The sequence below is a fragment of the Pan paniscus genome, chromosome 1 (assembly GCF_029289425.2).
Source record: "Pan paniscus chromosome 1, NHGRI_mPanPan1-v2.0_pri, whole genome shotgun sequence".
Classification (NCBI taxonomy): domain Eukaryota; kingdom Metazoa; phylum Chordata; class Mammalia; order Primates; family Hominidae; genus Pan; species Pan paniscus.
The window spans coordinates 205057464-205074055 of NC_073249.2; the positions used below are offsets into that span (position 1 = coordinate 205057464).

The 16592-nt window shown below is 56.2% G+C and overlaps 1 protein-coding gene across 7 annotated transcripts in view; it reads left to right on the forward strand.

Annotated features, from left to right (window-relative positions):
* Positions 1–16592, forward strand: part of HSPG2 (heparan sulfate proteoglycan 2) — a 114977-nt gene that overhangs the window by 54520 nt on the left and 43865 nt on the right. For all 7 annotated transcript variants that reach the window (XM_063594162.1, XM_034957737.3, XM_034957742.3 and 4 more), the window contains 20 exons: positions 1287–1450; positions 1954–2133; positions 2230–2426; positions 2535–2682; positions 3668–3795; positions 4124–4210; positions 4296–4354; positions 4534–4601; positions 6136–6276; positions 6383–6559; positions 6747–6926; positions 7042–7160; positions 7788–7899; positions 8061–8174; positions 8257–8384; positions 8779–8865; positions 9366–9415; positions 9699–9793; positions 10030–10170; positions 10413–10604. In XM_063594162.1, the coding sequence (XP_063450232.1) occupies positions 1287–1450; positions 1954–2133; positions 2230–2426; positions 2535–2682; positions 3668–3795; positions 4124–4210; positions 4296–4354; positions 4534–4601; positions 6136–6276; positions 6383–6559; positions 6747–6926; positions 7042–7160; positions 7788–7899; positions 8061–8174; positions 8257–8384; positions 8779–8865; positions 9366–9415; positions 9699–9793; positions 10030–10170; positions 10413–10604 (2567 nt within the window). The remainder of the gene's footprint in view (positions 1–1286; positions 1451–1953; positions 2134–2229; positions 2427–2534; positions 2683–3667; positions 3796–4123; positions 4211–4295; positions 4355–4533; positions 4602–6135; positions 6277–6382; positions 6560–6746; positions 6927–7041; positions 7161–7787; positions 7900–8060; positions 8175–8256; positions 8385–8778; positions 8866–9365; positions 9416–9698; positions 9794–10029; positions 10171–10412; positions 10605–16592) is intronic.

Consider the following 16592-nt stretch of genomic DNA (forward strand, 5'->3'; position numbering starts at 1 on the left):
GTTGTCCAGAGCCGGGAGGGACGGCCTTTGGAGGTTGTACGCTCTCCATCCATAACGGCTGCACCATCCAATGTGGCAGTCACTGGCCATGTGTGGCTCTTTAAATTGAAATACAATGATTCATTCCTGAGCAGCACTAGACATGTCTCCAGTGCTCAGTGGCCACATGTTGCTGGTACCATTACTTTTAATGGCAAAACCAAACCAGCAATTACTTTTTCACCAACCTAACAGCTACCGTAATGAAGAGTGTAGGTACAGGATATTTTCACTCCACCGAAAGTTCTCTAGGATGGAGCTGTCCTAGAGATCTGGGAGGATGCTGTCAAGGGAATTCCCATGTAGGGTGACTCTGTGTGTGTGTGTGTGTGTGTGTGTGTGTGTGTGTGTGTGTGTACATAGGAGAGGGTTGGACTGGACGACCCGTCATAACAACAGCAACAATAAGAGCTAGCCATTTTATATCAATGTGCTCATTTTAGCTTATACCTCTAGGAGGCAGGCTACTTTAAGCACCATCTTACAGATAAGGAAACTGAGGCCCTTGCCCAGGCTTACAACACACCTGGACTTGGTCTCCTGTTCCTCAGCCCTGTGTAGCTCTCCTGCCTGCAGGGTTGTTCCAGCCCTGAAAGTCTGTGGGTCTCTTAGCAAGAAAGGCCCTGAGAAGTCTGGCTGCAAAGAATCCCCTTGTCCTTTCTTTACCCTGTGGTTCCCAAATGGTTCCCAGCTATCATTCCATGGCATTGACTTTCCCAGAGCATGCTTTGAGAAATGCTGCTCCAGTATTTGGGAAGGAGGAAAAAAACTGCATTTTCTTTTTCTTTTTCTTTTTTTTTTTTTTTTGAGACAGAGTCTTGCTCTGTCGCCCAGGCTGGAGTACACTGGTGTGATCTCAGCTCGCTGCAGCCTCCGCCTCCCGGGTTCAAGTGATTCTGCTGTCTCAGCCTCCTGAATAGCTGGGACTACAGGCGTGCACCACCATGCCTGTCTAATTTTTTTATTTTTAGTAGAGACGAGATTTCACCATGTTGGGAAGGCTGGTCATGAACTCCTGGCCTCAAGCGATCTGCCCACCTCAGCCTCTCAAAGTGCTGGCATTATAGGCGTGAGCCACCACACCCGGCCAAAAACTGCATTTTCTTCACTTTGGAAGAGAGATCAAAGTTTTCTCGAAATCAAATTTCCACTAGAACTTTCCCACCTTTCTGGATTGCTGCCCCTCAAGATGGGTGTATCAGGCAGGCCCAGGCTGCAGCCCTCAGCCTCCCCCTTGCCACCCACAGGCGTGAATGTGACAATGCCTGCGCAGCCCGGCATGCCACCCCTCTCCTCCACGCAGCTGCAGATCGACCCATCCCTGCACGAGTTCCAGCTAGTCGACCTGTCCCGCCGCTTCCTCGTCCACGACTCCTTCTGGGCTCTGCCTGAACAGTTCCTGGGCAACAAGGTGAGGGGCCTGGGCTGCCACCCTGGGTGGGGAAAGAATTCCTATGGGCTCTGCTCCCTCTGCAGTTGGTGGACAACAAGGCAGACTTGGAGGGAAAGGTGTTACCATGCCCCAATGCAGCCCCCTGTGGCAGCGGCTCATCCATTCAGGGCAGGACCTCTCCCCGGCACTGTTGGCTTGGGAAGAAGAGCTGGCCTCCCCTCCTCCCAGGAGCCCTCCCTGACCGCTCCCCCACGCCTGGGCTGGGTTCTGTGCCTCCACACTGGCTTCCCTGGGTACCCTGTGCACTGCATGATTCCACACCCTGCCATGGACCAAACACCCTAGAGTCAGGGCCTGAGTCTCGCCCATTTCGGTTTCCCTGTGCCTAGCTCAGTGCCTGGCACACAGTAAGTCTCAGGTAGGCAGAGTGAGGGAGGAGCTGGAAGACTATAGGCACCTCATAGGCACGAGGTGTCAAGTGTGACCACAGCTGCCCGTGCTGATCCACCCTGTTGTGCCAGGTGGACTCCTATGGCGGCTCCCTGCGTTACAACGTGCGCTACGAGTTGGCCCGTGGCATGCTGGAGCCAGTGCAGCGGCCGGACGTGGTCCTCGTGGGTGCCGGGTACCGCCTCCTCTCCCGAGGCCACACACCCACCCAACCTGGTGCTCTGAACCAGCGCCAGGTCCAGTTCTCTGAGGTGGGTGGCGCCTGAGCCCTTAGGGCTGGGAGCAAAGGGGGATTTAGGCTGGGTAGGCGCTGATGTGTGACCCCTGCCACCTTCACCCATACCCAGGAGCACTGGGTCCATGAGTCTGGCCGGCCGGTGCAGCGCGTGGAGCTGCTGCAGGTGCTGCAGAGCCTGGAGGCCGTGCTCATCCAGACCGTGTACAACACCAAGATGGCCAGTGTGGGACTTAGCGACATCGCCATGGATACCACCGTCACCCATGCCACCAGCCATGGCCGTGCCCACAGTGTGGAGGAGTGCAGGTGCCTGAGCCGGCAGGGCTGGGAACCACAGAGACCCTAGCAAGGATAGAGGAGAAACGGCAGGGCCTCACCGTCCTTGCAGCGACTCTTTTGGTCCTGTCCCCACAGATGCCCCATTGGCTATTCTGGCTTGTCCTGCGAGAGCTGTGATGCCCACTTCACTCGGGTGCCTGGTGGGCCCTACCTGGGCACCTGCTCTGGTTGCAATTGCAATGGCCATGCCAGCTCCTGTGACCCTGTGTATGGCCACTGCCTGGTGAGTAGTGCCAGCAGACACTTGAACACTAAAATAGGAGCAGGGACAAGGCGTGAGACTCCCTGTGTTCATGAGCTCAGCACAAGCCTCCAGAATGACTGTCATGACTGCCAGATGAACTATCATGACCTCTGGATGCAATAACAGAAATATAGGTCAGGCACGGTGGCTCATGCCTGTAATCCCAGCACTTTGGGAAGCCTAGATGGGTGGATCACTTGAGGTCAGGAGTTTGAGACCAGCCTGGCCAACATGGTGAAACCCCATTTCTACTAAAAATACAAAAATTAGCCAGGCGTGGTGGCATACGCCTGTAATCCCAGCTACTCAGGAGGCTGAGGCAGGAAAATCGCTTGAACCCGGGAGGTGGAGGTTACAGTAGGCCAAGACCGTGCCACTGCACTCCAGCCTGGGCAACAGAGCAAGACTCAGTCTCAGAAAAAAAAAACAACCCAGAGATATAGCATCCAGACAAGGGAGGTGTTGGCCCTCCTCTCCACCCTCATCAGACTAATCCTGGAGAGTGCCAAATGAAGAAGCATGGCCTGCAGAGGGCAACTCTAGGGGGAAGAGCCCTTGGGGTGGTACCTTATTTCTTAGGAATAGTGCCGAGAGCTGGGATTGTGGAGCTGACAGAAGAAAAGGCTCAAGCAGGGCAGCATTGTCATCTCCAAATCCCTGCAAAGGTGTCGGGTAGAAGAAACAGACTCTGGAGAGCAGAACTGGCCAGTGGGTGCAGATTGGAAGAGGGTGGCAGGTTTAGGTCAACAAAAAGCAGGCATTTGGAACCATCTATGGGACAGGCTGCCGTGTAAGATGATGAGCTCTCCATCATCTATAAGTGGTTGCAGTTGATGCTCCCCTGTCTGCAAAGCTGTGCCTCCAGCGTGATGGGGAGGCTGAGCTAGACAGCCTCCAAGGTCCCCCACAGCATCTGGCCCAGTTCTGCTCTAGAAGTTGAGCCATACCCTCCTCCTTCTTCTAGAATTGCCAGCACAACACAGAGGGGCCACAGTGCAACAAGTGCAAGGCTGGCTTCTTTGGGGACGCCATGAAGGCCACGGCCACTGCCTGCCGGCCCTGCCCTTGCCCATACATCGATGCCTCCCGCAGGTCAGCCCCAGCTCAGGGTCGGGGGGTTTGGCCGGGGACAGTGCAACAGGCCAGAGAATATTCTGGGCAGGGAGGCGGGAGACTTGGATTCAGATCTCTACCTGATCACTAAGTTATCCCATGCTCCTTGGCCTCTCTAGGCCTCTGTTTCCTTTTCTGTATAATGGGCCCCCTGACTTCCTACAGTTGCTGTGAGGCTGCCGGGCAGGGAGATGGCGTCATGCCTCATGGCACACTGTGTCTGTGTAGACAGCAGTCATTTCCCAGGGTGGGAGGAGAAAGCCTGACCCCAGCCCTGCCCCATGCCCTGTCCACTTGATACCTACAGATTCTCAGACACTTGCTTCCTGGACACGGATGGCCAAGCCACATGTGACGCCTGTGCCCCAGGCTACACTGGCCGCCGCTGTGAGAGGTGAGGGAGAGCCTTGGGGGCTGCAGGAAGGGGGCTCCTGGGTGGGGTCATGGAAGTGCTGATGGCGGCCCCCTCTCTCCCCTAGCTGTGCCCCCGGATACGAGGGCAACCCCATCCAGCCCGGCGGGAAGTGCAGGCCCGTCAGTGAGTATGGCTGCCACCATCCCCTGACACCCACCTCCCAACCCAACCTGGGCTGCACACCAGGCACCCTCCCTCCCTGCCCCAGCTCATGAACCTTGGGGAGCCACTGTTCCTCTATCTGCCTGGACCACGTATATCCCATTCCCACCTGCCCTGCCAACACTCGTTTTGTGTCCCAGACCAGGAGATTGTGCGCTGTGACGAGCGTGGCAGCATGGGGACCTCCGGGGAGGCCTGCCGCTGTAAGGTACGCATGCCATCTGCCACCCACCCAGGGGCCTTGGGCCCAGCACCACAGCTGGGAGGAGGAAGAAGGAAGCTCCGTCGTCTCCATAGATCCTTGGCCAGTGGGTGGTAACCCAGTCAGAGGCTGGTGGACCTGGCCGACCGGCCTTCCGTACCAGGACAGGTGGCCTGGCGTTGGGAAGGAGCACTGGTTAGGGAGTCAGGTGACCACAGTTCAAGTCCCAGTCATTCTTTATGCAGCCTTTGTATCTGCATTGTACCTTTGCTTTTGCCATACTTTGTCCATTGTCACATTGATACAATGATATAGATATTAGTGTCCCCAATTTGTGAATGAGGAAATGGAGGCTCAGAGAAGGGAGGTCACTTACGTTAAGAATGGGAGCATTGGCCGGGCGCAGTGGCTCACGCCTGTAATCCCAGCACTTTGGGAGGCTGAGGTGGGTGGATCACTTGAGGTCAGGAGTTCAAGACCAGCCTGGCCAACCTGGTGAAACCCCATCTCTACTAAAAATACGAAAATTAGCCAGGCGTGGTGGCGGGCGCCTATAATCCCAGCTACTCAGGAGGCTGAGGCAGGAGAATCACTTGAACCTGGGAAGCAGGGTTGCAGTGAGCTGAGACCGCACCACTGTACTCCATTGTGGGCAACAAGACTGAAACTCCGTCTCAAAAAAAAAAAAAAAAAAATGTGAGTATCAAGTGTCGGTGTAAAAAAGAATGGATGGATTCTGGAGTCAGGCACTCCTGGTCTTAAATCCCAGAGTGGATGGGCAAGCTGAGTAACTTTGTGCAAGTCATTTCACATCCTTGAGCCTCTGTTTCCTCATGTGAAGGATGAAGGTATCACCTACCTCTCAAGGTCCTTAGGGGAGTTAAATGAGGTGATGTCCAATGGAAAGCAGAACAGTGCGTGAAACACTCCATAAATAGAAGCAGAAATTATTTCAATCAAGTCGCTGTATTTCAAGTCTAAATTTATTGGTGAACCCCCTGGCAGCCAAAGAGAAAAGGGAAAAATGCTTGCCTAAGTGCTTGTTAAGTGGGAATTACTATTCAGATGGCAATGACGCCTCATACATGTGCTCTTTCTTTTCTTTTCTTTTTTTTTTTTTTTTTTTTTTTTTTTGAGATGGAGTCTCGCTCCCATCGCGTAGGCTGGAGTGCAGTGGTGCGATCTCGGCTCACTGCAACCTCCACCTCCCGGATTCAAACAATTCTCCTTCCTCAGCCTCCTGAGTAGCTGGGATTACAGCTGTGTGCCACCACGCCAGGCTAATTTTTGTATTTTTAATAGAGACGGGGTTTTGCCATGTTGGCCAGGCTCATCTTGAACTCCTGACCTGAGGTGATCCACCCGCCTTGGCCTCCCAAAGTGCTGGGATTACAGGCGTGAGCCACCGCGCCCAGCCACATGTGCTCTTTCAGTGGCTCCCCTGGGTCTTGGGTTCTTATCTGGACTGAGGGTGGATTCGGCCAGGCTCCAGGCAGCCTCTCCCGTGGGCTGTCCTTCAGCTCCAACTCTGTGCCTGCAGAACAATGTGGTGGGGCGCTTGTGCAATGAATGTGCTGACGGCTCTTTCCACCTGAGTACCCGAAACCCCGATGGCTGCCTCAAGTGCTTCTGCATGGGTGTCAGTCGTCACTGCACCAGCTCTTCATGGAGCCGTGCCCAGGTACCTCTGCAAGGTGGGCGGGCAGGACCGCCAAGCCCTGGGCCGGATGGACCAAGCGCCAGTCCCAGGCCACAGCCCCCATCCCAGCCCTTTCTCCTCCTCCCAGGTGCATGGGGCCTCTGAGGAGCCTGGTCACTTCAGCCTGACCAACGCCGCAAGCACCCACACCACCAACGAGGGCATCTTCTCCCCCACGCCCGGGGAACTGGGATTCTCCTCCTTCCACAGACTCTTATCTGGACCCTACTTCTGGAGCCTCCCTTCACGCTTCCTGGGGGACAAGGTGGGTAGTGGGTGGAAAGGCAAAGGAAACTCCAGGCAGCAGGAACAGCACAGGCAAAGGCTTGGAGGCAGGAGGGTCGTGGTGCCTTGGGAGAATAGTGAGATACACTGCATGGAAAAGGTGGCTGGAGCAGTGACAGGGCCCGAATTCAGGCCTCCGCTAAGCTCCTGTCTAACCCTGGTCCCAGGTGACCTCCTATGGAGGAGAGCTGCGCTTCACAGTGACCCAGCGGTCCCAGCCGGGCTCCACACCCCTGCACGGGCAGCCGTTGGTGGTGCTGCAAGGTAACAACATCATCCTAGAGCACCATGTGGCCCAGGAGCCCAGCCCCGGCCAGCCCAGCACCTTCACTGTGCCTTTCCGGGAGGTGAGCAATACTGTCCCCTGGGGGTAGGGGTGCGGGCAGGCCCTTGCTCCTGCCTCTCCGGCATTCAATACTCCAGTACATCAGGGGCTGAGCACATGTGTCCTTTCCTTGGCAGCAAGCATGGCAGCGGCCCGATGGGCAGCCAGCCACACGGGAGCACCTGCTGATGGCACTGGCAGGCATCGACACCCTCCTGATCCGAGCATCCTACGCCCAGCAGCCCGCTGAGAGCAGGTGTCTGGAGCCGGGGCAGGAGGACCAGCATGGGCTTGGGGAGGGGGCTCCATCTAAGCGGTGCAGTACGGCACAGCCACTTACAGACTGTGTGACCCTTTTGTGCCTCACTTTCTCTGTCTGTAAAACGGAGAGTCTTAACAATGTCTCCCATACAGGCTGGTCTGGGGCCAGGCTCCCTAGAAAGAAGCCTGAGACGGGGATTGGGGTGCATGTGATTCACAAGGAGAGGGATGCAGGAGGGGGGAGGGGCCATGCAGGGATGTGGTTTCAGGTCAAGTCTAGCCCCAGCCTCAGCCCACAGGGAGCTCTGGCGAGTCATTCGCCGGAGAGTGATCGTTCTTTCAGGCCCGTGGGCTCTTGTAGCCTGTATCAGCCTGTCATTGGGGACCCCAGGGGAACGGGGTGGTATAACCTCTCCAGGTGAGGAAGGGTGATGATTTGGAGTAAGTTGCAGGTAACAGCTGTTTGCCACGGTCCTCGCAGCCCCTGGAGATCTGGACAGGGCCCCAGCAGCACTGTGACAGGGCTGTCGGGAGGACTAATAAGACCCTGCCAGTGGAGGACTCCAGGCGTGCCTGGCACAGAGCCAGCACTCCTATTCATGCTGGGTCTTGTCACGCCCAGGGTCTCTGGCATCAGCATGGACGTGGCTGTGCCCGAGGAAACCGGCCAGGACCCTGCGCTGGAAGTGGAACAGTGCTCCTGCCCACCCGGGTACCGTGGGCCGTCCTGCCAGGTGAGTCCTGGGCCCCACGCCAGCCCAGCCAGCCCCCTCCATGGTGCTTCCCGCTCCTTCTCCATGAGCCCTCCACACCTCCCCAGCCCTGGCCATCCAGTGCCCCTACCTGAATGGGCCGTGTTCGGAAGGCCCTCCCACTGCCATCTTTCTGCCCCCAGGACTGTGACACAGGCTACACACGCACGCCCAGTGGCCTCTACCTGGGTACCTGCGAACGCTGCAGCTGCCATGGCCACTCAGAGGCCTGCGAGCCCGAAACAGGTGCCTGCCAGGTGAGTCCCGCCCTCCTTCCGCCCACCCCAGCAATCTGTGGCCTCTGGAGGCCCAGCCTCAACTCACATCCTGCTCCTCCAGGGCTGCCAGCATCACACAGAGGGCCCTCGGTGTGAGCAGTGCCAGCCAGGATACTACGGGGACGCCCAGCGGGGGACACCACAGGACTGCCAGCTGTGCCCCTGCTACGGAGACCCTGCTGCCGGCCAGTGCGTCCAGTCCCTGCCTGCACCTGCCCTTCCCTGAAATGTCTACCACCCCTTCCCACACCCCCTTCGTCCAGGGCCCTTCTGAGAGGCAGTGGTTAAATCCTGGCCTTACTGCCTCCTCAGTGTCACTTGGTGTGAGATACACTTCACTTTCAGGGCCTCAGCTGCCTCATCTGTGAAATGGGGTAGTCCACCCTCCTCAGCCCCTTGTGTGAGAGTTGAATGAGGCTATGCATGTGGAACTCTTAGCACAGTGCCAGGCATGCAGTGGCACTCAGGACATATGAGTTCACATGCCTGTTCTTCCCCTCCCCTCTCCCCTGGTCCTGAAGGAGGATCGGGGGAGAGGAAGGAGCCACTGCGTTCCTGACTAGAAATCTGCCCCCACACTCAGGGCTGCCCACACTTGTTTTCTGGACACAGACGGCCACCCCACCTGTGATGCGTGCTCCCCAGGCCACAGTGGGCGTCACTGTGAGAGGTGAGGCAGGGGGTGGAGAGGGTGGGGGGATGCGCACAGGGGGTGTCCCTGTAATCCTCAGGCAGGGCCCAGCCCTCCCAACCCAGAGGAATCAGGGATGCCTCTCACTCTTAACCTTGCACAGGCCCCAGAAGACAGTCAGCTCCCCTCCTCGGGAGACTCAACCTCTAGCCCAGAATTCAAGACCCTCAGACACACATTCTAGCCTGCGGTTCACCTTCAGCCCCCTGGCCCCCTGCCCCAGCCAGGCCAGAGTCTTCCCACAAAACCCCTGCTTCTTTCTGAAACTCCTGGGTTCCTGACTGCCCCAATTCACTGGCTGTGTGGTCCAGGGCGCGTCCCTGCTCTTCTCTGCCCAGTTTCCCCGTAACATGGGCGAGTCAGGCTCTTCGTTTCTTCCAGTGCATGAGGCCATTGAATTCAATATGGGGCCCCCAGCCCAGCCCTGGGGTTCTGCTTCCCTTCATCCAAAATTCATCAAAGGCTTTTTCTCTCTGCAGGTGCGCCCCTGGCTACTACGGCAACCCCAGCCAGGGCCAGCCATGCCAGAGTGAGTAGGATTGGGGAGGTCATTGGTGTCGGGTTACCCAGAGTCCCTAGGGCGGAGCTAGGACAGAAGCCTTTACTCCCTTTTGGCTTTGCCTGTCCGAGCCTGTTTCTTCATCTGTAAAATGGGGATAGGAGCAGGCCCCACCACCTCCAAGGGCTGTTGTGAGAGTGTTGAGTGCTCACATCAGAAATCAGAGCTCCCGCTCAGTGGTGAGCAGAGTGGAGGGAAGAGGGGTGCTGGGTGGCGGGTTTGGGGCTCCAGCCATGGCTTTCTTCCACCTCAGGAGACAGCCAGGTGCCAGGGCCCATAGGCTGCAACTGTGACCCCCAAGGCAGTGTCAGCAGCCAGTGTGATGCTGCTGGTCAGTGCCAGTGCAAGGTCAGTCCGAATCCCCATCCCTGCGGGGCCTGCTCTGCCCCGCTGCCCAGACCCTGTGGGGAAATCAGGCAGCATCTGGTGGAAGCCAAGACCTGGGCATGGGGGGCAGGGCATGGGGGACAGGGCAGGGGCTGCCCGGGGCTGCTGGAAGTGGCCAGGGAGGCTGGCCTCAGGCTGCTGGGGGTGCAGGAGACCCACTGAGTCCCCTGCCTGCCTCCTTCCATCTGTCTACCCAGGCCCAGGTGGAAGGCCTCACTTGCAGCCACTGTCGGCCCCACCACTTCCACCTGAGTGCCAGCAACCCAGACGGCTGCCTGCCCTGCTTCTGTATGGGCATCACCCAGCAGTGCGCCAGCTCCACCTACACACGCCACCTGGTGAGAGCCTGTGCTGCCCAGCCCCAGGCGGAGTTGCCACCTGCTGTCTGTTACTGTCCATCTGAGCACTGAGCCCAGCGACCCTCATCCCCGCCTCAGTACCCTCACATGCCCCCATTATTTCTCTCGCAGCCCTGATCTCAACAGGACCCCATTCCGCACCTTAACACCTTCCTGTGCCCCATCCCCCACCAAGGCACCCCGGTGCTCAGGCTGACGCCCCCTCCTTTTTCCCCTGCCAGATCTCCACCCACTTTGCCCCTGGGGACTTCCAAGGCTTTGCCCTGGTGAACCCACAGCGAAACAGCCGCCTGACAGGAGAATTCACTGTGGAGCCTGTGCCCGAGGGTGCCCAGCTCTCTTTTGGCAACTTTGCCCAACTCGGCCATGAGTCCTTCTACTGGCAGCTGCCGGAGACATACCAGGGAGACAAGGTGGGCCCCAGCCCGGCACCAGGGTCAGCCGTGACTCAGACATGAGTTCACCTCTGCGCCGTCTCTCAGCAGGCAGGCACCTGCCACCTGCATGGCCATATCATGGTTAGGCACGTGGCTTTTGCAGTCCCATAGACATCGGTCTGAACCCCAGCTCTGCCGCTTGCCAGCCAGACACCATTTGATAAACCTCAACTTCATGGTGGCTGAGGGGATTGGAGATCGTGCCTGGCACATAATAAGTGCTCAGCTGTTCATGACTTTTAGCTTTCATGCAGTTATTCTACAAACAGATCTGGGAGAGGCCGGGAAATATAAAGACAAGTGAGACACAGTTTCAGTGTCATTCACGTGCCTGCTCCGACTTCAGTCATCCACACTGCTGGCTGTGTGCTTGTGTTGGACACAGTAATTCTCATGATAGGTCATGTGTGTTGAGCTCTCACTATGTGCTAGGCAGCATCCTTTACAAATCACAAATCACAACTGTGTGAGCCAGGTCCTGCTACTGCCCCATTTCATAAATAAGGCAAGAGGGGCTCGGTAACTTACCCAAAGCCCCGCAGCTGGGAGGTGGGAATGCTGGGATCCAAACCCAGGTCAGAGGCTGCCCTTCAGATGCTCTGCCAAAGGCCAGAGCCCACACCTGTAATTCCAGCACTTTGGAAGGCTGAGGCAGGAGGACCACTTGAGCTCAGGAGTTTGAGACCAGCCTGGGCAATGTGACGAAACCCCGTCTCTACAAAAAGTACAAAAAATTAGCTGGGCGTGTTGGTGCATGCCTGTAGTCCCAGCTACTTAGGGAGGCTGAGGTGGGAGGATCGCTGGTACCCAGGATGGGGAGGTTGCAGTGAGCCATAATTGCACCATTGCACTCCAGCCTGGGTGACAGAGTAAGACCCTGTCTCAAAAATAAAAAATAAAAAAACAAATACTCTGCCAGTCAGAGGTGAACCTGTCTTTGCTACTCCAGAACAGGGTCTGGTGGAAAGGTGGTGATGATGGTGGTGGCGATGGTGTGATAGTGTTGTGGGGGGCAGGGGCTCAGGGGTGGGCTCTGGGACAGCCTGCCCAAATGTGTTCTTGAGCAGCACAGGCATCCGGTGGCACCCATGCTCTGGGGTTGGGGTTGCCCTATCCCTGTTCGTTGGACACAGCCAGGTACTCCAGGCTTCTCCTGGGGCTGGCTGCCTTCTGGTCCCTTCTCCCCTCTCCCTTCTGGGGTTCACTATCTCCTGGCCTCCCTGCTGCCCTGTCCTGCAATTCTCAGACCTATCTCTGTCTCCTGTCCTGGCATTTCTCTGCGCCCCACAGGGGGAGGCGTACTTTGCGCGGATGCGCCGGGCTCACCAGGTAGGCCCAGGACGTGCGCGGTGTGAAGCTGGTGTGGTGGGGCGTGGTGCCTTCTCGGGTGTTCCCAGCCCTGCGTGGGGAGATGCGCAGTGCCCAAGGCATTGGGGGTCTGCATGAACCCAGGCAGTGTCCCATGACCCCAGGGTTGGAGCCAGGAGGGTATGTGCCTCACCTTGCCTCACCTGCTGTGTGGTCTGGTCCTGGTGCCAACTGTCTGAAGTCAGAATGGCAACTGAGGTAGCAAAGAGACTAACCCGATGCTAATCCACATGACTGTATCTAGCCCCCCGGGTTCCCCTGGCCTTGCCTCTCAAGCAACCACCATTAACCCTCTGTGTGCATGTGGGCGGCCTGGAGTTAACCCTTGGGTGCCAGCCTGGAGAGGGGTGCATGCATCTTTCTTCCTAATTAGTGTGGGCCTTTCTGACTACCATGTCCGTGGGTAGAGGACCCTGCCCATGGCTCTAGCTCCAGGACTTTGGGAGGTCTTAGCTCACCTGCTCCCTCCATTTCATTAGAACCGCACATCCCTCTCAGAGGAGCAGTTGCGGGCAGCCGTGACAGCTGGGAGGATCCCAGAGCCCCCAGAGGGCAGGGACTGGGCACAGTGGGCATCACAGGTAACTGAGGACCTGGCTAGGACAGGTTATACCTAGGGCCACAGGGAGGAGACCAGAGAGCTGAGTCCAGGCAGGCACCTGAGCGAAGACTCCAGCTTTCCTGGGCCATTTCCCCTATGCCAGGCCAGGCCCCAGCCTGATGCCTGGTCTGCTCTGGTGTCTCCCCTGGGAAACATTCCAGAACCATGAATGGCTTGGGCTGTTGCCAGGGCACACAAAGAGAGTCAGGCCCAGGAGCAACAACCCCGTCCAGATGCCCCTGGGGCTGCCTCCAGCACTTCTGCCCCTCCCTTGCTGGGCACCCTTTGTAGGGCTTCTCCCATCAGTCACGGCCCATAGGCAGCCAAACCCATCCCGGGATATCCCCGCCTAGCTCAGGAGGAACAAGAGGGCAGTGGGTACAAGGGCCAGAGTGCCAGGTATCAGCACTTGTGAGCAGACAGTGCAGAGCGGGTGGCTGGCTGGGCCCGCGGGGATGTGAAGCCTCACGGACGTCCTTTCTGTCCCTCTCTGCTCCCTTCTGCCACTCTTCGGCTCCTGGTCCCCCAGGTGGACGAGGCTCAGAGACGGATGGATGCTGAGATCTGGCAGCTCCTGTCCAGCTTTGCTGCCCAACCCCAACCCCCTCCCCAGGGGCTCTCTCCTCATCCCCAGCCTGCAGCTGCTCTGCGGGCAGCACCTCCTTCTTCTTCCTCCTCCTCCTCCTCTTCCTCAGCTTCTCTGTCTTTCTCACCAGGCTCTCAGGTATGTGCCAAGGTGCCCATCAAGGGATCCCCACCCACCATGCTTTCTAGACTTCAGTCATTTCTGAACCAACTTCACCAATTTCTGTGAACTACTTGGACTATTATTTCTTTCCAATTTTCTCTTAAATCAATCATGTACCAACTCAGGCTGGTTACTCTCTTTCAAATACACATGAAAGGAGCCACCCCACTGAAATTGTTTACTAATGTGCTGTGTAAACGTTGGTCCACAAAAGAGACCCACCAGATGGGAGGAGAAGCCGACCCAGGCCACGCCCAGAGAGAGCAGCTGGGGACCTGGGCCGGGATTGGGAAGAAAGTCGTCCAAAGAGCAAGGCCAGGACCCGCACTGTCGGGTGGGAGTGGGGGGCTCTGTCTCTCTGCCCTGCCACCAGGCCTCCCTCCCATGACGGTCCACCCCTGCCGGAACCACCTCCGCCCTCCCACCCCCACCCCCGCTCCCCTCGGCTCTCACCACCTGCCCTTCCCTCCTAGTTCTCTCTCTCCTACGAAGGCTTCTCTCTGCTTCCTGGAAGCCTCTATTACTGGCAGCTGCCCCGGGCCTTCCTGGGGGACAAGGTAACAAGGATTTGGGGGGATTATAGGGGTGTCATAGAATCCTAAAATATCAGAGGGCCCTTTGTCAAAGCCCTTTATGACACAAATGGGGAGACCGAGGCTCACGGTGGGTAGAGACTTGCCTGGGGTCTCATGTTCAGGTCAGAGCACAGCTGAGACTGAACTCAGCTCTGCCCCTGTCCTTCAGCGGGCCCTGACCCCTGACCCCTGGCCCCTGACCCCTGTCAGAGGAGCTGTCTCGCCTGGGAGGGTTTCTCTAGTGCCTTTTCTCTGGGCTTCCTTGACCTTGTGTCTAGATGCTGGCCTAGTTTTTGGTACTTCTCTCAGTCATTCAAGAAGCATTAATTATTTACTGTGTGCTGCGTCGTGTACAGGCAGAGTGGGCCCTGGTCTCCCAGAGCTCCCTGTCCATCCGATTATCATTCCTGTCACCATCAGTATCATTATTATTATCATCATGAGTGCTGGCATTGGCCTTAGATGAGTATCAATATTGCCTCTATTTTGTTCCAACAATTTCAAGTACCTCTTGAGAGTACACATAGCAGGCTGGGCGTGGTGGCTCACACCTGTAATCCCAGCACTTTGGGAGACTGGGGCAGGCGAACACCTGAGGTCAGGAGTTCGAGACCAGCCTGGCCAACATGGTGAAACCCTGTCTCTACTAAAATAACAAAAATTAGCTGGGCGTGGTGGCGGGCGCCTGTAATCTCAGCTACTTAGGAGACTGAGGCTGTAGAATTGCTTGAACCCGGGAGGCGGAGGTTGCAGTGAGCCTAGATCATGCCACTTCACTCCAGCCTGGGCAACAGAGCAAGACTCCGTCTCAAAGAAAAAAAAAATTCAGCTTCCTGGCTGGGTGCGGTGGCTCATGCCTATAATCGCAGCACTTTGGGAGACTGGGGCAGACAGAACACCTGAGGACAGGAGTTTGAGACCAGCCTGGCCAACATGGGGAAACCCTGTCTCTACTAAAAATACAAAAACTAGCCGGGTGTGTTGGCAGGCACCTGTAATCCCACTGCTTGGGAGGCTGAAGGGGGAGAATCACTTGAACCTGGGAGGCAGAGATTACAGTGAGCTGAGATTGCACCACTGTACTCCAGCTGGGCAACAAGAGTGAAACTCCATCTCAAAAAACAAACAAAAAAAAGAATAGGCATGACATGTCACAAGGTACATTCAGAGAATTGAGGCAGGGAGGTTGAGGGGTGAGGATAAGAAGCAATCTGCTGGAGCCGAGGGTGGAGCTGGAGTACTGCAGGGTTATCGAGCATGATATGCATTCCCAAACTGTGTGGAGTACATCACCATTTGTGTCCTATATTACTTAATCCTCATGATACCCTTCAAAGTGGGTATTACTTTTACTTCCATTTCCATATGAGGAAAGTAGGGCTCAGAGAGGTGAAGCGACTTGTCCAAGGCTGTATAGCCAGTAGAGCTAGAGTTTGAACCCAGGTCATTCAGACTGTGGAGTCTGCCGTTTTAATCACTATGCTGGATCTGGGTACAATGGCTCACACCTATAATCCCAGCACTTTGGGAGACTGAGGCTGAAAAATCACTTCAGGCCAGGAGTTGAGACCAGCTTAAGCAACATAGCGAAATGCTGTCTCTAAAAAAATAAATCGGCCGGGCATGGTGGCTCATGCCTGTAATCCCAGTATTTTGGGAGGCTGAGGCAGGACGATCACTTGAGTCCAGGAGTTTGAGACCAGCCTGAGCAACATAGGGAGACCCCATCTCTATTTAAAAAAAAAAAAAAAAGTGTCTGAGCAACATAGGGTGACCCCATCTGTATTTAAAAAAAAAAAAAGGTGAAAAAAATAAATAAAAAATTTTTAAAAATCACTGTGCTGTACACACCTGCATTCAAAGCAAGCAGGAAACCAGTTATTTTATGGTTATTTGGTTACACTTCAAAATTCCTTACCATGCCTTGAGCTCATGGAGAATATCTCTGTAGCCATGTAGCCCGGGGCCGTGTGTGTAATCAGCAGGTGTTTGATAAATGCTGGTTAGCTGAGTGAACACACAAATGAACAAAGAGGTAGGCTTGATGCAGTTTGGTATTGAGATGAATGTCTGCCCTGGTGGCAGAGGAGAGAAAGCAAAGTCCTGTAGGACAGAGCTGGGGAGCCTCAGCTGTCCACGTGAAGGTCCTCTGCAGCAAAAGTAAGGACTCTCCAGTCATGAGCAACACAGTGCCCAAGTCCAGTGGGCTTGTCTGCAACAAAGAATCTATCAGCTCATGCAACTGCAGAGTCTAAGCATGTATGGTGTCAGGCATGGCCTTATCCAGGGGCTCATTAGGGCTTTATCTTGGTTCTCCAGCTTCTCATCTGAACTGCAGAAGGGACTTTCTCTGGCCTGGTAGAAAGAGCATAAGTGCACGGGTTACTTGTCTATCCCTGATGGGGTGGCAAAGGGCAGTGGTAGGTTATGCAGATTGGCCAGGCCTGGCTCATGTCTCCACTATAGAGGAGGAGGGGATCAGGGCCCTCAGACCACATGGTCTGCATGTGCGGAGAGAGTTGTTCTTTATAGAAAACCACGGTTTAGTTTCTAGAAAGCAGGAACTGGATTCTGGGCAAACAAAAACCACCTGCCTAGGAGGCAAGGCCTCTGAGGGGCTGCCCTCAGCCCCACCCCCATGGCTGAGAACTTTTGAAGCTTCCACAGCCTCC